The sequence below is a fragment of the Mobula birostris genome, unplaced genomic scaffold (genome assembly GCF_030028105.1).
Source record: "Mobula birostris isolate sMobBir1 unplaced genomic scaffold, sMobBir1.hap1 scaffold_1289, whole genome shotgun sequence".
Classification (NCBI taxonomy): domain Eukaryota; kingdom Metazoa; phylum Chordata; class Chondrichthyes; order Myliobatiformes; family Myliobatidae; genus Mobula; species Mobula birostris.
Window position 1 is genome coordinate 83044 of NW_027274330.1, and position 27980 is coordinate 111023.

Below are 27980 nucleotides of genomic sequence, written 5' to 3' on the forward strand. Positions count from 1 at the left end.
TCAATCAGGTCACAGTTTATTTTTTTAATCTCGGTGTCGCTGTTTCAACTACATGGATAATGTATCTTCTTGAATTAACAACAGATGTCAAAAGAACCAGCCAATAATATAACATCAGACAAATAATAGAGGTATTTCCTCTAACCACTGTGATGCAACTAATTTATTTTGCTCTTCTTCTTCTGTTTCTCCAACCATGTCTTTCTTTTCTCAGTCAATTTCTTCATAACATTTAATCCAAACTGGGAGAGTCGGTAACGACCCGGAAACAAACTATCAATAAACCAATGCTGGAGAAACAGATAGGAGAAAAAGTTTTGTCAGAATAATTCAGCACCTAATTTATTTTAACTATTGCAGGTACACTCAGTGGCTACTTCATTAAGTACACCTGTACACCTGCTTGTTAATGCAAATATCTAACCAGCCTATCATGTGGCAGCAATTCAGTGCTTAAAAGCATGTAGGCATGGTCAAGAGGTTCGGCTGTTGTTCAGACCAAACATCAAAATATTGGTCTATGTCACCTTGACTGTGGAATGATTGGACAGAGTGATTGGGTATCTCGGAAACTGCTGATCTCCTGGGATTTTCATTCTCTAGAGTTTATATAGAATGGTGCAATATAGAACGGAGTGGATGGGCTACAGCAGAAGACCGTACTGGGCTCCTCTCCTGCACCTAATAAAATGGTCACTGAGTGGATTACTCTGACCAGCAGCAAATCTTCTCAGCCAAACAACACAGACTGTTGTTTTTAGTGTGCTCTTTCCTGTGGCTTTAGCTTTCTTTAAACTTGCTTATGTTTGTATACTTACCTGTTTTGTGAAGTTTTATTAACATTTGCTTTTATAGTTCTGCAGTTTCTTTGCAAAGTTGAAGTGTGATTCAGAATTCAGAAGGATGAGGGGGGAATTCCATGGAAACCCACAAAATAGTTTCAGGCCAAGATAAAATTTTGAAAGGTCTAGTCACTTGTAAGGAAGGCAAATGCAATGGTAGCACTAATTTTGGGGGACTAGAATGTAATGCTGAGGCTTTATAAGGCATTGGTCAGAGTGCACTCGCAGTGCCCTCTTGGGCTCTTTATCTAAGAAAGGAAGTGCAGGCATTGGAGAAGGTCACAGAAGTTCATGAGAATAATCCCAGGAATGAGAGGGTTAACATGAGGAGCGTTTGATGGCTCTGGGACTGTACTCGATGGAGTTTAGAAGAATGAGAGGGATCTCATTGAAACCTATCGAATATTAAAGGTGAGGAGAATAGGTTCAAAGAGGATGTAAGGGATAAGTTTTCTTTTTACTCAGAGGGTGGTTGATGCCCAGAATGTGCTGCCTGGTATGGTAGTAGAGGCAAATGCATTAGCAGCTTTTAAAAGACATTTCGATAGGCACATGAATAGAAACATAAAAAACCTACAGCACAATACAGGCCCTTCAGCTCACAGTGCTGTGCCAAACATGTATTTCCTTTAGAAATTACCTAGGGTTACCCATAACGCTCTGTTTTTCTAAGCTCCATGTACCTATCCAAGAGTCTCTTAAAAGACCCTATTCTATCCACCTCCACCACTGTTGCTGGGAGCCCTTTCCATGCACTCACCACTCTCTGCATAAAGAACTTAACCCTGATATCTCTTCTGTACCTACATCTAAGCACCTTAAAACTGTGCCCTCTCATGTTGGCCATTTCAGCCCTGGGGAAAAGCTTCTGACGATCCATACAATCAATGCCTCTCATCATTTTATACACCTCTATCTGGTCACCTCTCATCCTCCATCACTCCAAAGAGAAAAGGCTGAGTTCACTCAACCTATTCTCATAAGGCATGCTCCCCAATCCAGGCAACATCCTTGTAAATCTCCTCTGCACCCTTTCTATAGTTTCCAAATTCTTCCTGTAGTGAGGCGACCAGAACAGAGAACAGTACTCCAAGTGGGGTCTGACCAGGGTCCTATATAGCTGTAACATTTCCTCTCAGCTCTTAAACTCAATCCCATAGTTGATGAAGGCCAATACACTGTATACTTTCTTAAACACACAGTCAACCTGCGTAGCAGATTTGAGTGTCCTTTGGACTCAGATCCCAAGATCCTTCTGATCCTCCACACTGCCAAGAATCTTGCCATTAATACTATATTCTGCTATCAGTTTTGCATCTTATTGATGTCCCACTGTAACCTGTGACAGCCCTCCGCACTATCCACAACACCCCCAACCCTTGTGTCATCGACAAATTTACTAACCATCCCACCACTTCCTCATCTTGGTCATTTATAAAAATCATGAAGAGAAGGGGTCCCAGAACAGATCCCTGAAGCACACCACTGGTCACCGACCTCCATGCAGAATATGACCGGACTACAACCACTCTTTGCCCTCTGTGGGCAAGCCAATTCTGAATACACAAAGCAAGGTCCCCTTAGATTCCATGCCTCCTAACTTTCTCAATAAGCCTTGCATGGGGTAACATTATCAAATGCCTTGCTGAAATCAATATAAACTACATCTACTGCTCTACCTTCATCAATGTGTTTAGTCAGATCCTCAAAAAATTCAGTCAGGCTTGTAAGGCATGACCCGCCTTTGACAAAACTATGCTGACTATTCTTATTCATATTATGCCTCTCCAAATGTTCTTAAATCCTGCATCTCAGGATCTTCTCCATCAACTTACCAACCACTGAAGTAAGACTCACTGGTCTATAATTTCCAGGACTATCTCCGCTCCCTTTCTTGAATAACCTCCAATCTGAAACCCTCCAGTCTCCCAGAACCTCTCCCATCCCCACTGATGATACAAAGATCATTGCCAGAGGCTCAGCAATCTCCTCCCTCGCTTCCCACAGTTGCCTGGGGTACATCTTGTCTGGTCCCGGTGACTTATCCAACTTGATGCTTTCCAAAACCTCCAGCACATCCTCTTTCTTAATGTCTGTATGCTCAAGCTTTTCAGTCCGCTGTAAGGAAGATGGAGGGATATGGATGTTGTGTAGGTGGGAGGGATGAATTTGTTCTTTTTCAATTTCCTTTTTAGCTGGATCAGTAAACATTGTGGGCCAAAGAGCCTGTTCCTGTATTGTACTGTTCTGTTGAAAGGCCAAGATGGAATGGATGTGGAGAAGATGTTTCCACTAGTGAGACTGTCTAGGACCAGGGAACACAGCTCAGAACGAAAAGGACACTCTTTTAGAACGGAGATGAGGAGGAATTTATTTAGCCAGATGGTGGTGAATCTGTGGAATTCATTGTCATAGAACATTGGTCCCCCTCAGGGTCAGATGTAATCTGTCCTTTTTGTACAGGACATACCTTTCCCAGAAGGGATCCCAATGAACCAGAATTCTGAAACCCTGCCCCCTGCACCATTCTGTCAGCCACTCATTCATCTGCACTATCATCCTATTCCTGCCCTGACTAGCATGTGGTACTGGGAGTAATCCAGGGATTACTACCTTGAGGGTCCTGCTCTACTGCCTCTTCCTCAACATCGTATACTCATAGTGCACAGTATCATGGAGGATTGTGTCTGTGCATGGGTGGCTGGGAGGGAGGAAGGGGGTTTATTGTTGCTGTTATTGTTGTTGCTTGTGTTGTTCTGCAGAACATTGTGGGTATGCTACGTTGGCGCCAGAATGTCTGGTGACACTTGTGGGCTGCCCCCAGCACTTCCCTAGGTCATGTTCAGTGCTAACACAAACAACACATTCCACTGAATGTTCTGTTGTACGTGATAAATAAAAGAATTTAAATATGAATCTCGGCACAGTGAAGTATAACCACAAACAAGAGAAAATCTGCAAATGCAGGAAATCCAAGCAACAAAATACTGGAGGAACTCAGCACGCCAGGTGGCATCTATGGAAAAGAGTAAACAGTCGATGTTTCAGGCCAAGAAGGGACTCTGCCTGGCCTGCTGAGTTCCTCCAGCTTGTTTTTGTGTGTGTTATGGTGAAGTATATGTGACTACAGTTGACGTGACCAAGTCTAATCCTTTATTCACTAGGTGTTCACCTTTCACATGAAGTGTCCAGACAGTCAGCTGAAAAGATGTGTGTTGTGTTCATTCCCCACATAGAGTTTCTACACTCAACTGGGGGCAGGGGGTGTGAGGGTGGTCACTGAGCACCTTAAGATTTATTCCAGTTAATACAGAATATAGGAGTTCATTTGCCATGTTCAATTTGACTCCAAGCCATAGTAATGGTCCAGCATTCCACCACATTCTTTGACACTTACCTGAAGTGCATGGGAGATGCATCCTCTTGTCTGATCTGTTATTCCAACAGTGTTCAATGCTTCTTGGACGTAGTCATCTGCCTGCCTCACCAATAGATTAGTATCCATGTCATGTGTTAAATGGGTGGAAACCAACAGAGGCATTACACACTGGAAAACAAAATTTATTTCAGTGGTGTTGCATGATTTTTAAATTGCCAATGTATGTTTCTTATACAGTTGAAAATAACAATAGATAAACATTATCTTATTTGTCACATGTACATCGAAGCATATACTGAAATGCATCACTTGTGTCAAATCAGATCGCTGAGCGTTATGCTGCACAGCCTGCAGTTGTCACCGTGCTTCACAACGTGCCCACAAGTTACTAACCTTAACCTGGAAATCTTTTTAGAGTATGGGAGGAAAGTGGAGCACCTGAATATTAAATATATCAGAGAGCATATGGTCTAATGTTCTTGGTCACGGCCAAGTAAGAACAAATAACTTCTGGAGATTAGTCCTTGTTGAATGACAAGAATAGGTGAGCCAAGTCCCACAATACAGCCCGTTAATCTGCTTCCCAAATTGAGATGTCGAATACTGGAAGACCTAGATAGAGTTCAAAGTTCAAAGCAAATTTATTATCAAAGTACTCAAATCTCACCATATACAAAACTGAGTATGATTTTCTTGCAGGCATACACAGGAAATCAGAGAAACCCAATAGAATCAATGAAAGACTGCACCCAACAGAATGGACAAACAACCAGTGTACAAAATGCAACAAACTGTGCAAAGACAAAAGAAAAATCTGATGATAATAGTAATAAATAAATAAGCAATCAATATTGAGAACATGAGATGAAGAATACTTGAAAGTGAGTCCATAGGTTGTGGGAACAGTTCAGTGATGGGCAAGTGAAATTATCCCTTCTGTTGAAGAGCCTGATGATTGAGGGGTAATAACTGTTCCTGAACCTGGTGGTGAGGCCTGAGTCTCCTGTGCCTTCTTCCTAATGGTAGCAGTGAGACGAGAACATGGCCTGGGTGGTGGGATCCCTGATGATGGATGATGTTTTCTTGTGACAGTGCTCCATGTAGATGTACTCAATAGTGGGGAGGGTTTTAACCGTGATGTACTGGGTCCTATCCATTATTTTCTGTGCAAGGCCATTGGTGTTCCCACACCAGGCCATGACGCAGCCGGACAATATACTGTCCACTGCACATCTGCAGAGGTTTACAAAGTTTTAGATGACATGCCGAACCTTCACAAACTTCCAATAAAGTGGAGGTACTGCCATGCTTACTCGTACTGTCACTTAAAGTCTGGAGCCAGGAGAGAACCTCTGAAGTGATAACATTGAGGAATTTGAAGTTGCTGACCCTCTCCACCTCTAATCCCCCAGTGAGGAATGGTTCATGGCCCTTCAGTTTCCTCTTTCTGAAGTCAATAATCAACTCCTTGGTCTGGCTGACATTGAGTGATGGGTTATTATCGTGATACTACCCAGTCAGATTTTCAGCCAGGTGATTCATCATCACCTTTGATTCAGCCAGTGACAGTGGTGTCATCAGCAAAGTTAAATATGGCATTGGAGCTGTGCTTAGCCACTCAGTCATAAATAGAAAGCAAACAGAGCAGGGGCTAAGCACACAGACATGTGGTGCACCTGTGCTCATGGAAATGATGGAGTAGATGCTTTTGCCAATCCAAACTAACTGGGGTTTGCAAGTGCGGAAATCAAGTATTCAGTTGCACAGAGAGTTATTGAGACCAAGCTCTTGAAGCTTTTTGATTAGTTCTGAGGGGATGATAGTATTGAATGCTGAGCTCTAATCAATGACGAGCATCCTGATGTATGCATCTTTATCATCCAGGTGTTCCAGGTTGAGTGAAGAGCCAATGAAATGAGTGGACATGGAGGGTATATTTCTAACAGCGGGGGAATCCATAACCAGCGGGCATGGCTCAGAATTGAAGAACATCCCTTTAGAGCAGAGATGATGAGGGTTTTCTTTAGCCAGAGGGTGGTAAATTCGTGGAATCCATGGCCACATACGGCTGTGAGGGCCAAGTCATTGGGTATATTTAAAGTGGAGGTTGATAGGTTCTTGATATTGTAAGGAAGTCAAAAGTAATAGAGAGAAGGCAGGAAAATGGGTTTGAGAGGGATAACAAATCAGCATGATGAAATAGCAGAACAGAATCAATGGGATAAATGGCCTAATTCTGCTCTTATGTCTTATGACCTCATGGTCTTTCCAAAAATCAAAGAGGAACAGGTATAAGAAATCTGAAATAAAAACAGAAGAACTGGAAATACTGAGCTGGCTACCAGACCATGCCCAGAAACAGTCTGCCCGGTTGTGAAAATTGCTCTTAAGCGGGGTTCTGAACTTTTTTTATGCCTTGAGCCCCTATCATTAACAGAGATCTCCATGGACCCCAGGTTGGACCTCCTGCTTTAAAGTTTCACAGGTAAGATGGCACCAGTGAGAGTCTAGCATGGGGCTTGAAAGCCACAAACTAACCCAACACTTCAACATTACAAAGATGTTGACGGGATTTATGGACCTGAGTTATAGGGTGGGGTTGAATAGGAGAGTAGGAGTAAGAGGGCAGATTTGGTAGAGATATCCAAAACAAGGATTATACATAGGGCAAATATCATGGGAAGTGTGAAAACTTAATTTTGCTTGACATATTGTGAGATCGAATTAGAGTCAATTTGGGTTGAGTTCAAAAGTAGGAAACAGCAGAATGGCTTAGTAAGAGTGATTTATGAAAACATTAATAATAGTTGGAAGTGTATAGTGTGAACAATTCCAGTCCCAGGAATGATCCTCCTTTGTCCAGACCACTGATAGGAAGTTTAGCAACATTCCTTCTTAACCTCTGGGAATCCTGACAGTAAACATTCCTGCCCCAGTTTCGCAGCTCCACTGGCTGATGAAGCGGGGGGTAATGTTTATATGCTCATCCTTCCCTAACACCTCATCATGAATGTATTGCTGAGTTTCTTCCAAAGTTCTGGAATGTAAATCCTGTACCTAATAAAGGGGGTCTTCTGCTGCTGTAGCCCGTCCACTTCAAGGTTCAACATGTGCATTCGGAGATATTCTTCTGCACACCAGAATTACTCTTCCTGTCACATGAACCAGTCAGGCCATTTAACTCTGACCTCTTTCATTAACAAGCTGTTTCTGCCCACAGATCTCCCACCCATTAGATGATTTTTATTCTTTGCACCATTCTCTGTAATCTCCAGGGACATGTGCATGAAAATCCCAGGACATCAGCAATTTCTGAGATACTCAAACTACCCTATCTGGCACCAACAATCATTAAAGATTGTCACTTAGATCACATTTCTTCCCCATTCTGGTGTTTGGTCCGAACAAGTGAACCTCTTGACCATGTCTGCATGCTTTTATGCACTGAGTTGCTGCCACATGATTGGCTGCTTAGATATCTGCATAACAAACAGGTGTACCTCACAAAGTGGTTGCCAAGTTTAAATAAAAATAATATATGTACTTCAGTAAGAAGGAACAATGCTATTCATTTGTTTTTCCATACCTGTGTGATAATTCCCTGTGATTTGTATTCCACATTCAGTGCTCGAGAGAAGAAGTCAATGAAGACCTGTGAAAGGTGAAGATCCTTAATTGAAGACCACCGAACAAGATTCAAAAAGTTCAAACTCATTCACTGGTTGATACCCAATCCCCAGTTTGGGGTCATCAAATAAAAGGAATGAGTCATTGCAGGTACGTGATAGTCAGACAGGTTACAGCTGGTGAGGGCAGGGATGAAAGATGACTGTGCTGAGAGGTCAGAATATGTGAAGTGGGGTGCAGAAGAGAATGTCGGGTTTTTGAGCCTGGGCAGGGTTTGTTGCAGTACATGTGTAAAGAGTTGGAGTTTATCAGTATTCAACTATCCACATGTACACAGATAAATGAAGCAATATCCCACTGGGACATAGGTGCAATAAGCAGTACATGTATCAAATGCAGCACATAAAATAATATTACACTTTACACTGCCAGTGACGGGTTCAATCCCTGCCTCTGTCTACCATCTGCAGACCTTAGGTCTACTTTGTAAATCTTAGTATTGAGCAGGTAACAGAGAAATCCATCAGAATGATACCAGTGACGATGGACTGCAGGGATAAACATTAATCAGCAGTTAAGTGAAAAGTACGCATAAAACCTGAACACGAGGAAATCTGCAGATGCTGGAATTTCAAGCAACACACATAAAAGTTGCTGGTGAACACAGCAGCTCAGGCAACATCTCCAGGAAGAGGTAAAGTCGACCTCTCGGGCCGAGACACTTCATCAGGACTAACTGAAAGAAAAGCTAGTAAGAGATTTGAGAGGGGGAGGAGGAGATCCGAACTGATAGAAGACAGAAGTTACGGAGAATTATATGTTGGACCCGGAGGCTGGTCAGGTGGTAGGTGAGGACAAGGGGAATGAAATTCCTAGTGGGGCAGCGGGAGGATGGAATGAGAACAGACCACCACTCATCTTTACAGTAGAGGAGGCCATGGATAGACATATCAGAATGGGAATGGGACATGGAATTAAAATATGTGGCCACTGGGAGATCCCGCTTTCTCTGGCAGACAGAACATAGGTGTTCAGCGAAACGATCTCCCGTCTGCACCGGGTCTCGCCAATATATAGGAGGCCACATCAGGAGCACCGGACACAGTATATCACCCCAGCCGACTCACAGGTGAAGTGTCGTCTGACCTGGAAGGACTGTCTGGGGCCCTAAATGGTAGTGAGGGAGGAAGTGTAAGGACTTGCACTTGTTCTGCTTACAAGGATAGGTGCCAGGAGGGAGATTGGTGGGGAGGGATGGGGGGTACGAATGGACAAGGGAGTCGCGTAGGGAGCGATCCCTGCGGAAAGTTAAAACCGTGTCGAGGTATGCAGAAACGAGTTCAGTGGGGCAGGAGCCTACTGACTCTCACAGCTATCTGGACTAATCCTCTTCTCACCCTATCTCTTGCAAAAATGCCATCCCCTTCTCGTAATTCCTCCATCTCCGCTGCATCTGCTCTCAGGATGAGGCTTTTCATTGCAGGACGAGGGAGATGCCCTCCATTTTTAAAGAAGGGGGCTTCCCTTCCTTCACCAACCACTCTGCTCTCAAATGCATCTCCCCCATTTCACACACATCTGCTCTCACTCCATCCTCGCGCCACCCCACTAGGAATAGGGTTCCCCCTGGTCCTCACCTACCACCCCACCAGCCTCCGGGTCCAACATATTATTCTCCGTAACTTCCGCCACCTCCAACAGGATCCCACCACTAAGCACATCTTTCCCTCCCCCCCCCCCCGCTTTCCGCAAGGATCGCTCCCTATGTGACTCCCTTGTCCATTCGTCCGCCCCATCCCTCCCCACTGATCTCCCTCCTGGCACTTACCCTTGTAAGCGGAACAAGTGCTACACATGCCATTACACTTCCTCCCTTACCACCATTCAGGGCCCCAGACAGTCCTTCCAGGTGAGGCGACACTTCACCTGTGAGTCGGCTGGGGTGATATACTGCATCCGGTGCTCCTGATGTGGCCTTCTATATATTGGCGAGACCCGACGCAGACTGGGAGATCGTTTTGCTGAACACCTACACTCTGTCCGCCAAAGAAAGCAGGATCTCCTAGTGGGCACACATTTTAATTTCACATCCCATTCCCATTCTGACATGTCCATCCACGGCCTCCTCTACTGTAAAGGTGAAGCCACACTCAGGTTGGAGGAACAACACCTTATATTCCGTCTGGGTAGCCTCCAACCTGATGGCTTGAACATTGACTTCTCTAACTTCCGCTAATGCCCCACCTCCCCCTCGTATCCCATCCGTTATTTATATACACACACTCTTTCTCTCACTCTCCTTTTTCTCCCTCAGTCCCTCTGACTATACCCCTTCCCCATCCTCTGGGTTTTCTCCCCTCCTCCCCCTTTTCCTTCTCCCTGGGCCTCCTGTCCCATGATCCTCTCATATCCCTTTTGCAAATCACCTATCCAGCTCTTGGCTCTATCCCTCCCCCTCCTGTCTCCTCCTATCATTTTGGATCTTCCCCTCCCCCTCCCACTTTCAAAACTCTTACTAGCTCTTCCTTCAGTTAGTCCTGACAAGGGGTCTCGGCCTGAAATGTTGACTGTATCTCTTCCTAGAGATGCTGCCTGGCCTGCTGCGTTCACCAGCAACTTTGATGTGTGTTTCCTGTACTGTCATGTTGTGTCAAAGCTTCAGAGGTGAGAGCACTACTTATCCAGTCAGCTAGCCTATGATAAATGCTTACCTTAGTCGCTGAATACATGGTAAGCATTGGATGTGGAAAAGCTCCAGCTTCTGAAGAAATGTTGATAATGACCCCTTTCTTCCTGGCAAGTTTCAAAACAAAACACCAAACATTAGAACAGGGAGAACGACTGAAATCATTTTACTTCCAAGGCAGAGATCATCAAGAACGTAAAGATTTGGGAAAAACAACTCAAGGTAAAATATGAGATAGGACAGAGGTGTGAGTTTAACATGTAATGGTGATATTTTTGCTCTGTGCTGTTCTGCTGTAACTGCACAAACCATAAGTAAAATGATTCATCTTTCATCAAATCGAGGATGTGCTGTAGCCAACCGCAAGTATCGCTGCACTTCCAGCGCCAATGTAACATGCCCACGACTTATTCATCCTAATCCCTACATGTTTGGAATGTGGTAGGAAACCAGAGCACTTGGAGGAAACCCACATAATTGTGTGGAGAGTATACAAACTCCTTCCAGACAGTGGCAGGACCCGAACCCTGATCATACATCCGGCGCTGTAAAGCAATTTTGCTAAGCACGATGTAAACACGAGGAATTCTGCAGATGCTGGAAATTCAAGCAACACACATCAAAGTTGCTGGTGAATGCAGCAGGCCAGGCAGTATCTCTAGGGTCTCGGCCCGAAACGTCGACTGTACCTCTTCCTAGAGATGCTGTCCGGCCTGCTGCGTTCACCAGCAACTTTGATGTGTGTCGCTAAGCACTATGCTAGCTTTTAATAAACAGATGTCAAATAAAATCTCTTTTACCATTTCAGCTGTCCGCTCAACCTCTGCCTCTCCTACTCTCTCCAAAGTTACACTTGATTATAATTAACACTAACCTCCCAAATTACAAGCTGCTACTGTACCTTTCAACCATTTGCGGCAGGACAACAGCAGTCATCTATCAAAGAGGAAAGAGGGACGTGTTAGGCACAATACATTTACTGAAGGGAAAATATTTCTGAACCGTATGGGGTCGATTGAAAAATGTGATGGGAGCGCATGTGGCTGTGTGAACATGCGGTTAATCCATTGGGCCTCCTAAGTTTGGAGAGTTCTCTCTTTTGGCACAGGCTTTTGAGTGCAAACGTTTTTACTTCTCAACAGGTCTGGTTCATAGCTCCCAAACTGCAGGTTTCCCAGAGTGTACAATTACTCAGGCTGCCCACTGTGTGCAATTACTCAGGCTGCCCAGAGTGTACGATTGCTCAGGCTGCCCAGTGTGTACGATTACTCAGGTTGCCCAGAGTGTACAATTACTCAGGCTGCCCAGAGTGTACGATTGGTCAGGCTGCCCAGAGTGTACGATTACTCAGGCTGCCCAGTGTGTACAATTACTCAGGCTGGCCACTGTGTACAATTACACAGGCTGCCCAATGTGTACGATTACTCAGGCTGCCCAGAGTGTACGATTACTCAGGTTGCCCAATGTGTACGATTACTCAGGCTGCCCAGAGTGTACGATTACTCAGGCTGCCCAGAGTGTACGATTACTCAGGCTGCCCAATGTGTACAATTACTCAGGCTGCCCAATGTGTACGATTACTCAGGCTGCCCAGTGTGTACGATTACTCAGGCTGCCCAGAGTGTACAATTACTCAGGCTGCCCAATGTGTACGATTACTCAGGCTGCCCAGAGTGTACGATTACTCAGGCTGCCCAGAGTGTACGATTACTCAGGCTGCACAGAGTGTACGATTACTCAGGCTGCACAGAGTGTACAATTACTCAGGCTGCCCACTGTGTACAATTACTCAGGCTGCCCAGTGTGTACGATTACTCAGGCTGCCCAGAGTGTACAATTACTCAGGCTGCCCAGGGTGTACAATTACTCAGGCTGCCCACTGTGTACGATTACTCAGGCTGCGCAGAGTGTTGAAATGTCTCATTGCCTGTTTCATAGCTCCCACACTGTAGATTGCCCAGTGTATAAAAATGCTAACATGACGCAGTAAAATGTTTAATCATCTACTTCGTTGTCATTCTTGCCACACAGACACATAACTCATATCACCTGCTTCACAGATTCATTTGATAAACTTTCCGCTCTGAAACAGTTGAAAGGCTTTCCAATCTCATTTGGCAACACAGCAAGGTGAATTCATACAAACTAATGTAAATTCAGCGTTAGTTGTCATTTCTAGAAATGTGATGCTGATGCTTTATAAAGCATTGGCCAGACCACTGATTAACGTGCACAGCTTTGGCCCCATATCAAAGAAAAAGATGTGCTGACATTGGACAGGGTTCAGAGGTGGTTCACGAGAATTATCCCAGGAATGAAAGGGTTAATGTATGAGGTGTCTTTGGGCCTGTACTCACTAGAGTTTAGAAGAATGCGTGGAATTCTCACTGAAAATTTTTGAATATTGAACAGTATATATACAGTGCCTATAAAAAATATTCACCTCCCTTGGAAGTCTTCATGTTTCATTGTTTTACAACATTGAATCGCTGAGCTCTAAATTTATTACAATTATTAAATACCAATTAATTAATTGATCACAGAATGACTCACCCTCTTCAAGTCAGTATTTGGTAGATGCACCTTTGGCAGCAATTACAGCTTTGATTCTGTGTGGATAGGTGTCTATCAGCTTTGCACATCTGGACACTGAAATTTTCCCCATTCTTCTTTACAAAACTGCTCAAACTCTGTCAGATTGCATGAGGATCATGAGTAAACAGCTCCTTTCAAGTCCAGCAAGTCCAGCCACAAATTCTCAATTGGATTGAGGTCTGGACTCTGACTTGGCCACTCCAAGGCATTAACTTTGTTGTTTTTAAGCCATTCCTGTGTAGCTTTGGCTTTATGCTTGGGGTCAGTGTCTTGCTGGAAAACAAATCTTCTCCAAGTCACAGTTCTTTTGCATCAGGATGTCCCTGTATTTTGCTGCATTCAATTTACCCTCTATCCTTATAAGCCTTACAGGGCCTGCTGCAGTGAAGCATCCCCACAGCATGATGCAACCACCAGCATGTTTCATGGTAGGGATGCTGTGTTTTTGATAATGTCCAGTGTTTAGTTTACAGCAAACATAGCATTTAGTCTGATGGGCAAAAAGCTCAATTTTGGTTTCATCAGACTATAGCATCTCCTTTCAGCTGACTTCTGACAAACTTGAGCTGAGATGTTTTGTGAGTTTTTTTTCCAACAGTGGCTTTCTCTTTGCCACTCTCCCATAAAGCTGCGACGGGTGAAGCACCCGGGCAACAGTTGTTGTATGCACAGTCTCTCCCATCTCCGCCACTGAAGCTTGTAACTCCTCCAGAGTTCTCATAGGTTTCTTGGTGGCCTCCCTCACTGGTCCCCTTCTTGCACAGTCGCTCAGTTTTTGAGGACAGCCTGCTCGAGGCATGTTTACAGCTATGCTATATTCTTTCCATTTCTTGATGATTGACTTAACTGTGATATTCAGTGACTTGGAAACTTTCTTGTATCCAATTCCTGACTTGTGCTTTCCAATAACATTTTTACAGAACTGCTTGGAGTGTTCTTTTGTCTTCATGGTGTAGCTTTTGCTGTATACTGACTCATCAGTAGTTGGACCTTCCAGATACAGGTGTATTTTACTTCGATCAATTGAAACAGCTTGACTACACATAGGTCTCCAAAATCAGATCTCCACTTAAATAATTATGCAATTTCTAAAACCAATTGGCTGCACCAGTGATGATTTGGTATGTTGTATTAAAGGGGGTGAATATTTCTGCAGTCAATCATTTTGTATTTTATGTTTGGAATTAATTTAGATCACTTCGTAGAGATCTCTTTTCACTTTGACACAACAGAGTCCTTTTCTGTTGATCAGTGCCAAAAAAAGTCAAAGTAAATCCACTGAGATTCAATGCTGTAAAACAATAAAACATGAAAACTCACCGGGGGGAAGTGGTGAATACTTTTCACAGGCACTGTAGAATGGATGTGTAGAAAATGTTTCCTACAGTGACAGAGTTTAGCACCATTGGGCACTGCCTCAGAATAGAAGGACATCTCTTTAGAACAGAGGCGAGGAGCAATTTCTTGAGCCAGAGGGTGGTGAATCTGTGGAATTCATTGCCACATTTAGCTATATATCAGGTATTTCTAAAGTGGAGGGTAAGGGTGCCGGCGGTTACAGAGAGAAGGCAGGAGAATGGGGTTGAGAGGAATAATAACTCAGCCATGATGGAATGACACAGCAGATCCGATTGACCAGGTGGACTATACCTGCTCCTATGACTTATGGTCTAAGAACTTGGTAATACCCTCTTTAATCAATACTGTGTTCTTCAGTATGGGGATACTCACCATTGGCACAGAAAGGGCATTGCAGAAGATGATATCAGTAACTGCCTGAAATATTAAAAAATTTAATTTAGAAAATAGAACATTACAGCACAGTACAGGCCCTTCAGTCCATGATGTTGTGCCGACACCAAGATCAATCTAACCCTTCCCACCCACATGGATCTCCATTTTTCTTTCAAGCATGTGCCTCAATAGAGTTTTAATCAAGTTTCATTTTTGAATTTTTCCTCTCTCCACTCCACCTTAAAGTCTCCGACTCCTATTGGGTTGTTGTTAAATCAGGGAACTCCTCCCAGAGTACTTGTTCTTCAGATTTCTCTTGAGACTACGGTGTAGGCATCGGCAGTTCAGTTCATGATCTTCACATGTATTACGTCCATCAGTACTTCATAAGACACTGATCTGGGGTGGGAAACCTGGTCAATATCCAAAGACTAGCCCAGCCAAGTGAATGCAGACAGGGGATTTACCAGTGGCCACCCATTTGAGAATGGCATTTCAATTCCACCCCATTCCCATTCTCATGTCTGTTCATGGTCCTCCACTACTGCCACAATGAGGTCCTCCCCCCACCCCCCCCACCAATCTTCTTACTCTGGCTTCTGCCCCTTCCTTTCCAGTCCTGATGAAGGGTCTCAACCTGAAATGTCGACTGTTTATTGTCCTCCATAGATGCTACCTGACCTTCTGAGTTCCTCCAGCATTTAGTGTGTGTTGCAGGGGATTGAACTTGAAAGTCTCATGCATGGCAGGAACAGCTGTTTAATAGGCCTTACTATCCTTCAACAATGTGACCCACTTTTCTCTTCTGTAAGCCATGCCTTTAATACAAGCTTTCCATTTGACTGTGTAGTTTCCTCCAGGAGCTCCAGTTTCTTCCCATATTCCACAGACATGTGAAATTTATTTCTTTATTGAGATAACAGTGCAAAATAGGCCCTTCCAGACCTTCAAACTGAGCCACTCAACAACCCTCGATTTAACCCTCGCCTAATCATGGCACAGTTTGCAATGGAACACATAGTTCATAGAACAGTACAGCACACGAACTGCCATTTGGCCCACAATGTTGTGCCAGACCAGCTAAAAACCAAATTATAATAACACTAATCCCTCCTAACTACACAATGTCCATGTCCCTCCATCTTCCTCACACTTATATGCCAATTAACCTCCCAACCACTACATCTTTGGACCGTGGGAGCAAACCCGCATGACCATGAGAAAACGTACAAACTGCTTGCAGGCAGCAGTGGGAATTCAACCTGGGTCACTGGTAATGTAAAGCATTGTGCTACTGCTATGCTACCTAGCCATCCATTCCCTATGCGTACAGTATAAGCTATCTTATGTATCTATATTTATTGTGTTTTTTATCTTATTGTGGTTTTTTATTGCCCTGTATTAGATCTGCAGTAACAATTACTTTGTTCTCCCTTATAACTGTGTGCTGGGAATGCCATTAAACAATCTTGAATGTGCTATACCTTTTTGACATCTGGCACATCCAGAAAACAACATGAAAGTATATCATATGTTTTCCCAACGTTGTTCACTGAAACAAGGAAGATTAGAATTAGAACTTCTTTTTCACTGACAAATGTAACGCTTATTGCTTTCTAGAAGTAGTAGAGTGTAAAATATTAAACAAATATCATGATGAATTTAAATAAATAAATCAGATACATAAATAGCACACAAACAATAAACAGATAAATTAAAAACAGATAAACCAATATTTTAATTTTTTAAATATTTCCTATGATTTTTTTTCACATTTCTTTATCTTGCTTTATCACACAATACTGACAACTCAGGAAAAGAGCTGCTCCTCGTTTTATAGCTGTGAGGATGCATTTTATCTGCCATCTGTAGAAATGAAAAAGCGGGCTTAAAGTCCAGAAATTTACCAAGGATTCCAATGTTCATGTCATTCAGTACATCCTGAATAGGCACGTAGATGTCAGTTCCAGCGGTGAAGTCAGCCTGAATAATCTTGGTCTTTTTGCCGTGTTTTTGTTCTGTAATTACCCACAAAAAAAACAAGCATCAATCCACAGAGTTCCACTCCATGCACTTCCATCTTCTTGTACAATCATACAACGTAGAAGGCCATTGTGTCTGCACAGCATCTTTGAAAGTGTAGTTCCACCCATTTAGTCTCACTCTTCTCAGCTTCCCCTGGAAAGATATCTCTTCAATCACTTATCCAACTCATTTCTAGTTTATTGCCTCTCTTGGGGTAGAATCTACCCCATGAGTTCCTAAACTTGGGTCCACAGGCACCTTGCTTAATGGCATTGCTCAGTGGCATAAAAAACCCTGGGATAGATTATAACTCACTATGTAAAATATATTCTGCTCCTCTACTTACCTAGTTCCTTTGTAATAGCCACTCGTTATATTAATATTGACTGACATTGTCTGTTCAGAACCCTTTACAATTCATTAAATCTTCCCTGATTTTCTCCTATTCCATAGTCAACTTCCCTGGCCTATCTCACCTTGTAGCAAAGTCCACTTTAGAATCATAAGACATAGGAACTGAATTTGATCACTCAATCATACCTGATTTATTATCCCTCTCAACCCCATTCTTCTGTCTTCTACGTAGTCTTACTAATCAAGAGCCTATTGACCCCCAGTTTAGATATACTGTACCAAATGGCTTAGCTTCCACAGCCATCTGTGACGTTGAATTCCATAGATGTACCACCCTCTGGCTAAAGCAAGGGTTCCTAACCTGGGGTCCATTAGTTAAGGTAGGGGTCCATGGCAGGTTGGGAACCCCTGGGCTAAAGAAATTCCTCTTCATCTCTGTTCTAAAGAGACATCCTTTTATTCTGAAGTTGTGCCTTCAGACCTGAGACTTTTCCACAACTGGAAACATTCTCTCTCCACATCTACTCTATCCAGGACATTCAAAGAACATTCCTGGAAGTTATTATTTACTAAACTAAATACCTGGAGTGGATACATTGTCTTCTAAAGCAGGATTATCCACTGGAGATTAGGAGGGTGAGGAGGGACTTTATAATATTCTGGGGGATCTTGGCAGAGTCGAAGAGCAGAGGATTCCTCCTGTAGGAGAACCTGGAACCATTGTCATTTCCAAAAAAGGTGGGGGTGGTCACAAGATGAGAGAGGAATTTTTTTCTCTCTCAAAGAGTATCATGAGCCTTTGGAATTCAATCAAGGGTGGTGGAAACAGGATGCTTTAATATTTTTAAGGTAGAGATAGATACATGCTAGATAAAAAGAGATTAAAATATTATTACTGGAGAGGGGAATACGTTGTTTGAACAAACTCAATTTCTCAGTATATTTTTATTCGAGGAATTTGATTTCTTCTGTACAGTAGTGGTTTCTCAGTCTTTATTCATGTATATTTTCTGTAAATACAATTGTATTTCTTGATTTTTTTCTCTGAAAGCCTGCAAGGAAATGAATCTCAAGGTAGTGTATGTTAACATATACGTACATTGATAATAGATTTTGCTTTGACTTTGAGTTGAGGATATAATCAGTTCAATCATGATATTAATGTTGCAGTAGGCTTAAGTGACCTAGTTGCCTCCTCACTCCCACCCCCATTCATATGTTTGTAGAAATCCTCAGTAAATGTCCTAAAGCACTGCGCTCATAATTAGTCACAATCCCCCAACAAAGGTTTATGCGTCTATGTCATTCAGCCCAATTTATGAGGCCTATTTGGGGTATATGGGGCATCCAGGGAGGGGTATAAGGAGCCTGTCGTGCCCATTCTGGGACAGCTCACTCGCATTTGGTCCCCACTGGACTCTCAGCTCTAACCTGTGGCTCCAAGAAACTGTCTGCGTACAACAGCAGTCACACCCTGATCCACCACTTCAACAGGAAAGCTAAACCAGGTGAGGGCAGCCCACAGGCCTCATACCTCAGTGAGGTAGGGACATGCCTGTCGTAGCATGTGAACTCATCTCCTGCAGACTGAGCAGATGAGGTCCACATTGAGATCCAGCAGCCAGGAAGGCAGTTTTTCAACATACCATGGAGAACATAGGGCATGACAAGGCACAGAAAACTTCATGGTCATCTACAGCAGGTACGGTAGACCCCAGCTTGTGACACTTGTTCGAACCACTGGACCCAGCCTTCTGAGGTCCAGAGAGCGGAACCCAGTGCAACAGCTTTTCTACTTTAAAAACTCTCCCGCGCAGATTTCCTGTTATCATCGGACACGGCGGACAAGCATTATCCCAACTTCTTCCACCCCTCCCAAACACTCTGTCCAAACCTGTCATTCATAAAAACACATTCTGGCACCAATCACAGAAAACCCAGGTACAATTTTGAACAGTGCACAAGGTCCAGAAAAGAACAGAAAATTTTTGTTTTCCCTGTATCAGTAAAGTGTCCTGTGCTCATCAACACATAACTGTTGATTGTACGACTGTCTCTTGTGAAACAGGAGGAATAATTTCTAAGGACCATATTATGCTCAGTGGTTGGGGGGAGGGGAGGACTGGGACATATCCGCTACATTTTTAATGGGATTCTCCCTTCAACGGCATGGATGTTTCCACAGAGGCTGTGATGCAGCCGGTCAATATACCCTCCACTCACATCGATAGAGGCTTTTCAACGTTTTAGATGTCATGCCAAATTTTAATAGCAAATATCTATGACAGGCATGAAGGGCTGAATGACCTACCTCTTTGGAAATCATTTTGTTTCTTACCTATCTCTTCTGCTGTGGTTTTCAGCTTCTCCAGTGACCGGCTGATCAGCACAATATTAAGGCCTCTTCTTGCCAGCTGGGAATCAGGAAAAGAAAGAACTGTACTAATCCAATATTGTGGTAAAGACCAAATGCCCAAGCCATTAATCACTGCTCTGAAAACATGCCAAAAGGTACGAGGAGCAATGTGTTTAAATTGTTGGATTAGAATCCAGGAATCTAGCTGATTGACCAAGAGACATGAATTAGAATCACAACAATAGTGGCAAGCAGGAATTGAACTCTCTAACTATATAAACACAAGATTTCACCAACACTATAACACCACAAGACATAAGAGCAGAATTAAGCTATTTGGTCCTTTGAGTCTGCTCCACCATCATGGCTGATTTGTTATCCCACTCAACCTCATTCTCCTTCCTTCTCCACGTAACCTTTGACGTCCTTACTAATCAAGAACCAATCAACCTCTGCTTTAAATATACCCAATGAGTCATCAGTGGCACTGAATTCCACAGATTCACCACCATCTGGCTAAATAAATTCCTCCTTATCACTGTTCTAATGGGACATCTTTCTATTTTGAGTTTGTGTCCTCTGGTCCAAGACTCTCCCGCTATTGGGAACATCTGCTCTACGTCCACCGGGCCTTTCAATATTCAGTCCACTTTAAAAAAAGAATCCTCTTCATTCTTCTAAACTCCAGCAAATGCTCATGTTTTAACTCTTACATTCCCAGGATCATTCTTGTGAATCTCCTCTGGACCCTCTCCAATGCTAGCACATCCTTTCTTAGACAAAGGGCCAAAACTGCTCATGATACTCCAAAGCCTCAGCATCCTTAACAGAAAACCATGAAGCTAACTAACCTCAACATCATGAAAATCTATCTAATGCCCATAAAGGGGACTAAACCCTGGGATACATACATGATTTCAGACCCACTAATCCTAGGGATAGACCGTAAATGATTGCTGATGCCATCCATGTCCCTTCAAACTCTAAGCAGAGAAAAGAGCTCAAAGATACTGGAGTAAAGTAAAAAGACAACACAATACATTGATAGATGAACATCACTGCATCTGCCAATGAATCAAAGAGAGGCCACGGTAAACAGTACGTGGTACAGCAGACATTTAATCAAAAAGCAAAGAACAGAGCAGAGGAAGCAGAGACTACAGCAACTTTCCCCATTAAAGACGGGACAATGTCTCTGGGAAAAAACACAGCAAAGTGAGAATGGTTATAGAACATAGAACATCACAACTCACAGTACAGCATAGTACAGGCCCTTCAGCTCACAATGTTGTGCTGACCCCTTAAACTACTCAAAGATCAATCTAACCCTTCCATCTATATAACCCTCTGATTTTCTGCCATCCATGTACCTACCTACGAGTTTCTTAAATGCCTCTATGTATCTGTCTCTGCCACCACCCTGGCAGGGTGTTCCATCACTATCTGTGTAGAGAACTTAAGCTGACATCTCCCATATGCTTTCCTCAAAAATCACTTAAAACTCTGCTCCCTTGTATTAGCCATTTCTGCCCTGGGGAAAAGTCTCTGGCTGTCTACTCAATATATACCACTTATCATCTTGTACACCTCTGTTAAGTCACCTCTCATCCTAGCCCTTCCCTCCCACATAGCCCTCGATTTTTTCTTTCAAGATGCTTGCAGCTGTGTTGTTAACAAATCTTAATTAGCAAGAAAGATACTTCAGTTTCTGATCATATTCCCCTGAGGTGGACCAGCAGTAACCATCTCCCTCTTCTGTTGCTTAACTGATCTCAGGACATTACTTGGGCCACCATCATTGTCTACTTGTGGGAAAGAAAGGGAACTGAACTTGGCTTTCCCCTTCCAGCCACGAGACTAGTATTTAAAGGTACAACAGATTTCTAAGTCAAAGTGATATGTGATTTGAAGGGGAAACAGCAGGTATTAATCCCGTGTCCTAGCTGATAAGACTCAGATTTAGAGGGTGTTACTGGTGAATATGGTGTGGAGATACGTCTCTACCAAAAGAGGTGTAAGGTGCTCCTTCCTCCACTACCCTGCAGGTCAAAGTGTAGTACCTCCTTAACCCCCTCCCATCAGGGTCATGTGAAGCCAAGGGAGCAGGCGATGGAAGGTCATATGAGCAGCTGGTGCATATCACAAGTCCTGGTTATGCAACCACTGACGCCAGGCAGACAGTCTCTGGAGTATTGATAATGGCTGCCATCATTAGAAAAAGGCAATGAGAAACCACTTCTGTTGAAAAATTTGCCAAGAACAGTCATGGCCACAGACCATCAAATGACACGGCACATAATGAATGAACTGATGAATTGTCACAGTGGACTTTGTAGATGATGTATATTGTGACCATGGTATGACAACGAAGGAGGAATGAAAATTGGTAATGAAAATATAGGAAAAATAATTTAAGATGGGTCACCAAAATCTAGGTAAAACAAATAAGTTTTAAGGACAAGCTGAAAGGAACAAAGATAGATATGTTTACAATTGGGTTCCAGACTGAAGGCTTGGGAAAACTAGAGTGGTGGTGGAATTCAGGGAGACAAACAACAGTGTAGGTTACAGAAATAGAATAGATGAGGTCTTGGAAGGACTGAAAACAAGGATGAGAATCTTTAAATAGTGGTGTTGCCTGAGTGAGCTGGTACAAGTCTGAAAGTACAGGAGCAGTAGTTGAAATGGATAGGATGCTTCCATCACACACTGGGCTGTTCTCTACAGTTACCTGATGAGGTAACTATGGCATTTGGAGTTCAATAAAGTTTAATCAGAAGGAAGAGGGAGACTACTGGAAAGCACGAGTCTGCAGTGAACAAAATCACACATGTAAATATAGATAAAAATGCATTTCTGTAGTGGTTCAATTATAAGAGCAGTGCTATTGGGATTCGTTTCCTTCTTCTGCCGGAGATCTAACATGGTCCCAAGAAAGTTGAAGCTACCTCCTTTACAGAATCAGTTTATGAAGACAGACAGAATCGGAGATTGACATTACCTCGTGAGCATAGGCTTTTCCAATCCCGTTGGTCGCACCTGTAACAACTAGAAAAAAAGGATTTAGGATGTATTTTACTGAAAACAGCACATTTTTAAAAATGCTTTCTCAAAGCACTCTGATTAAAAACAAGACATAAAAATAGAACATTGGAGATAACCATTAGGCTTGTAGCGGTTACTTGAAAAGCAAATCAATACCGTGAAGAGACTGAGTGAGGGAATTTACACTGCTTGATGCACTTCTAAATAACTGAGTTCTAAGTCACAGACTTTATTACAAAACCAGCAAAGACGAGCAACAAAGTTGAATGACTAGAAAAGCAATAAAAAACTAATGGAAATCAAAACCAGCCACTGGATGAACTTAGCAGGTCAAGCAGCTTCTGTAGAAGCAAAAGGATAGTCAACATTCTCGACACCGTGCATCAGAACTGAGTGTCCGGAGAGAATGTGGGCAGTATGAAGAGCTGAGAGGGACGGGTGAGTAATCGGTGGATGCCTTCCCCATCATTTTGAAAGATTTCAACCAAGCCAGCTTGAAAAAATCCATAAATAACTATCACCAACATATCACCTGTAGGACCAGAGGAGCCAACACACTGGACTACAGACAAACTACCATCAAGGATACTTACTTTACCTCCACTTCCTGAGTGTAGGCAGAGACTGAAGACTGCAGCACTGGTAGAGAGGACCAAGAAGGTATGGACAAAGGAGGTGGAGGAACCGTTACAGGACTGCTTTGAGGCAGTATTCAGAGATTCATCTTGCCATGAATGAATATGCCACAGTTGTCACTGACTTCATTAGAACCTGTGTGGATGACTATGCCCACAAGAATATACTGCACATACCCGAATCAAAATCCATAAGTGAACCAAGAGATCCATGGTCTGCTGAAACCTAGATCAGTGGCATTCAGTCTGATGATGCCGGACTTTTCAAGAAGGCCAGGTACGACTTATGCAGGGGTATCTCAAGAGCAAAAGAACAATTCTGATTGAGGTTGGAGATGGAATCAGATGCACGTCAATCCTGGCAGGGTTTGCTGGCCATTCCTTCCTACAAAGCAAAACCCAACATCATGAAGAGCAGCGATGCTTCACTACCACATCAGCTCAATGCCTTCTATGTCCGCCTTGAAAGGGGGAATAAAGCTGCAGCTATGAGGATTTCTGCAGCACCCAGTGACCCTGTGATCTCTGTCTCAGATGCCAATGTCAGGCCAATTTCACGAGGGTCAACCCTCACAAGGCGACAGGCTCCAATGGAGTACCTGCTAAGGCTCTGAAAACCTGTGCTGACCAAATGGTGGACATGTTCAAAGATTTTTTTCACTCTCTGATTGCTAAAGTTGGAAGTTCCCACCTGCTTCAAAAGGGAAACAATCATACCAGAGCCCAAGAAAAGCAGAGTGAACTGCCTGAACGACTATCATCCAGCAGCACTCACATCTACGGTGATGAAGTTTGAGAGGATGATTATGACTGGAATCAGTTCCTGCCTGGATCCACTGAAATTTACATGTCGCCACGATAGGTCTACAGAGCTTGTGATCTCATTGGCTCTTCACACACCCTTGGATCACCTGGATAATTACTAATGCTCACGTCAGGGTGCTGTTTACTGACATCAGCTCAGCGTTTAACACAATCATTCCTGCAGTTCTAATCAAACACCTCCATGACCAGAGCCTCTGTACCTCCCTCTGCAAATGGATCCTTGGCTTCCTCACCAGAAGTCCATAGTCTATGCGGATGGGAAGTAACATCTCCACCCTGGTGGGACGCACACTGGAGCATTTAAATGCACACCTCGGTGCAGACTGGAACCTTTATCCAGTGTCTTGACCAACCGGCCATACTACCAATAAAGTTGACTTTAAGATTCAAACATTAGGTTTATTTATTGAAACATACAGTGAAATGTGTCATTTGCATTAACAAACCACCATACCTGCAAGTGTCACCACATATTCTGGTGCCAACATAGCATGCCCACAGTGCTTTGGAAGCAGAATGTTCTTTGCACAACCAATTTTTGAAGAAGAAATATTACACAAGCAAATATCACACATGGTGTATTTAATATAGGAAATATGTGTCGGTCATTTAGTTCTGGTTCCTTAAGATTGTTATAGCTGAAGGTGTTAATGGGGACAAGCTCCCACTACTTATTAAGTGCCCCCAATGGCGTACATCTCAAATAGCCTCTAACAACCAAGTCCGGCTCCTGGCCTTCACAGGTAGCTTAGCTACTAAACCCAGTAGGACTGTTTCTACTAACAGGAGAAGGGGAAAAGCTGAGTTACTGGCACCTTCAACCCGGTTGCTTCAGGCAGATGGGGTTCGTCAGCCATGGTTGGCAGCTCATCTTGGAGAAGGAAAATTCTTGTCTCAAATCTCGGCTGCCTTATGCCTATACCCACTCATGGGGAAGGCTTTGGGAGTAAACCCTGAGGAAAGATCCAGAGTTGGAGTCACTAAGCAGTCCTACATTGAGTTCAACACTGACTGGCAACTCCTGCCATATTGCTGGTGCCAAACTGTATCGGCCTCTGCCATTCCTTTGAGTTCATCAGATTCATGGAGAGGGGGACCTCGCTGCAGCCATGCTCGACCCCAATCAATGGAGGGCCGTATCTATCTCTTCTAACCTGCACTTTGCATGAACACTCATCTGACCACTATCTGGAAATCAGACAGGATGGTGTACAAGCATATCAGTGTGATGCAATTAAAAGCTTTAGATAACTGTGAGTAACAGCTGTGTAGCGCTGGTCTTATCTCGTGTAACTGGTCGCCATACTCTTTATGAGAAAATCAAATTACACGAGGTGCGAGTCGGCGGTCAGAAACTCTGGGTATAGGAAGGAGGCAGTAAATAGAAAACACACACTCCTGGAGGTAAGTTTTGTTTGCAAAAAGAAAAGCTATACAAATTATTGACTTGAGTAAGTACAATTCAAAATTCTAACCTTCAGTTTAGGTTTCAAATCTACCACATTCATCTTTAAATACAATCAGTAAGATTCATTAGAATAACCTTTATTACTCCAATATCTCTAACTAATTAGATCTAGTGTTATTCCCTCTTTAAAGGTTTGCAGACCAACCTTTCCTTAGTTAGTTAGAAAACCAAATGAATTCCTATTCTTAAGTATTACAGTTAGCTTCAGTTTTCAGTTCCAGTCAGTATAATCACAAATTCAAAAATTATATATACAGACCAACCTTTCTTTACTTAGTTAGTTAGAAAACCAGATGAATTCCTATTCTTAAGTATTATAGTCAGCTTCAGTTTTCAGTTTCAGTCAGTATAATAACAAATTCAAAAATTATATATATATACAGCTTAACTTTCACAATTCTCCAACATTACAACTTTTAGACAAATTAAATCATTTAGTAACTTGTCAAGGTCTTTGCCAAAATAATCAGTTATTTCAGAAAATGAAATTCAGATCCTTCGAATGAAGATGAACTTTTACATCCAACCGTATTAAATCACTCCATGTCCTGACACATATCGATCCCGGCTAGTTCTTCGATGTTGGGTGGCTCGCCATCTTATGTCTTAGTTCGTTGGATGAAATAGTGGTTCATTCACGGAAAGTCGATTCACAACATTTACACAACAAAAACTGACTGGATCCCTTGGTATGATTTAACAGAACTAATTCCCGGTGACACGGTAGAGATCTTGGACACTCGTCTCTGCCGATATTGTCTCCTTATAGTTGCTGCTTGTTATAGCCGCAGCTTCAACAGATCTTTTATCGCTATCGTCTCTCCTCCAGGGATTTCATCCTGATGTTTTCAAGTAAGAAGGGTAGAGATACTCACTATTAATTCCACTTCTAACAGTTTATGTCTTTATTTTCTAATAGTTTGCTGCGGTTATCTCGCTTCCCCGCGCCTGCGCCAGCCACACTTCGTTCACGCTCAGCTTTTCCCCCGACTTCACTTTTTCTAAAAAAAATCGGTAAACTTCGTTTTCATCGCTCCACAAGTGGACCTTTCTAACATTACATTTTTGGGGGGATTAATTAACCTGGGTTACATTTGCGTTGGGCAAATAACTGTAAATTAGATATGTAGGCAAACATCGCAAAACAATTACAAATGATTATATCTGCAACTTTGTGACACGGGAAAGAACTAGCGTTCTCAAGAGACGGCAGCAGAACTTCAGCAAAACCAAAGCACAATCTTACCAGCCCATTCTCCAAAATATGTCAGGTCTACCTTCCAAAATTTGGAGAGAATATAAATCCTGATGCCAAACAGCAGTTTCCAAGTGTACTTCACCAAATAATAGAGGCATGTCATTGCCCCGATCAGCGCCAAGACTGAATTCCCGAAAATGTTTGTGAAAAGAAACATTTTCCAAAATAATCTCTGGGATGTTTAACGTCTATGCCTTCTCTGGTGTCTCTCTGTAGTTTACTTACAAAGTGAACAGAGTACAGATGCACAGTGAGCTTAAGCTTTGACCAGTTCTGATTAGACATTTCTATATGATTGGCAGTTCGGTCACGTAATCATTTGTTTGCTTTAACATAAATTAATTTGTGAACTTCCGTCTCATTGAGATTACCTGACCAACCTGGAACACCTTCTTATTGGCTCTGGTCCAGGGCTACAACTGGCATTGTTCTGTGGCCTTTGCCGTCAGCCTTGTGCTTTCAACTCCGACTGGTTCAAAGCGGTCGAACCAGATGACTGAGATACTGAGTCAAACAAGATTATAGATGGCTTCTCCTGCGAGCCTGCCAGCGTGTTGTGAGTGTTATATAAACCATATAAACTAATGGTCACTAACCTTTTTAAGCCCAAGGTCCCCTATCTCGACCTCAGTGAAGGGCAAGATCTACCTACTAAATCGTTTAGAGAAAAAACAACTCAGATTGTACTTCCAATTTGAGGCCGTTTATTTGGGTGAATTGTATTTGAATTACACAAAGTACTTTTGTCAAACTTTCAAATTAATTCAAACAAGAAAACTCTGTAACTAGTATATCAAACAGGCCATAGCTGTCTTTCTTTAAGAATATTACAATGCTCCATACCTTTAATTCTAAGTTTCATTATTTAATTTTATTTCAAACTAGAGTGGGAGAGATGCAAGAAGAGGATGACGGGCAAAGATTTCAGGAAGACCATCACTTTCATCAAAGAGGGAGCTGGGCCTTTCGTAACCAAACAACCAAAGGCCAATCTACTGCTAACGGCCAGGTCCTGGGAGATGAGGGTCAATGTGGGAAGGAGGGTGCAGTTCCCAGATATGGTGCACACAACCACACGCCCGGACATTGTACTGTGGTCAAATGAAGACAAGAAAATAAATCTGGTTGAGTTGACTGTGCTGTGGGAGGAG

General features: G+C 42.9%; 1 protein-coding gene across 1 annotated transcript; it reads right to left on the reverse strand.

Moving 5' to 3' along the window:
- On the reverse strand, positions 1–26986 carry LOC140192378 (very-long-chain 3-oxoacyl-CoA reductase-B-like). Its single transcript, XM_072250033.1, has 11 exons — positions 26818–26986; positions 22600–22646; positions 19554–19656; positions 16771–16881; positions 16348–16415; positions 14861–14905; positions 11436–11470; positions 10560–10641; positions 7808–7873; positions 4240–4389; positions 1–290 (listed from the first exon to the last, which is right to left on the reverse strand). Exons 1-11 carry the CDS (start codon positions 26984–26986, stop codon positions 159–161), a joined length of 1008 nt encoding a protein of 335 aa, XP_072106134.1. The 3' UTR covers positions 1–158.
- Positions 26987–27980: the final 994 nt, after the last annotated feature.

What these genes read in the sequence shown, in the direction of transcription:
- LOC140192378 (XM_072250033.1), bottom strand. Translation starts at nt 26,986, where the DNA reads ATGTTTCTTTTCACAAACATTTTCGGGAATTCAGTCTTGGCGCTGATC. An exon ending in CTGCCGCAAATGGTTGAAAG is followed by an intron (nt 10,642 to 11,435) that starts GTACAGTAGCAG and finishes GAAACTTGCCAG; the next exon opens with GAAGAAAGGGGTCATTATCA. An exon ending in CACAGGGAATTATCACACAG is followed by an intron (nt 4,390 to 7,807) that starts GTATGGAAAAAC and finishes TTTGTTTTCCAG; the next exon opens with TGTGTAATGCCTCTGTTGGT.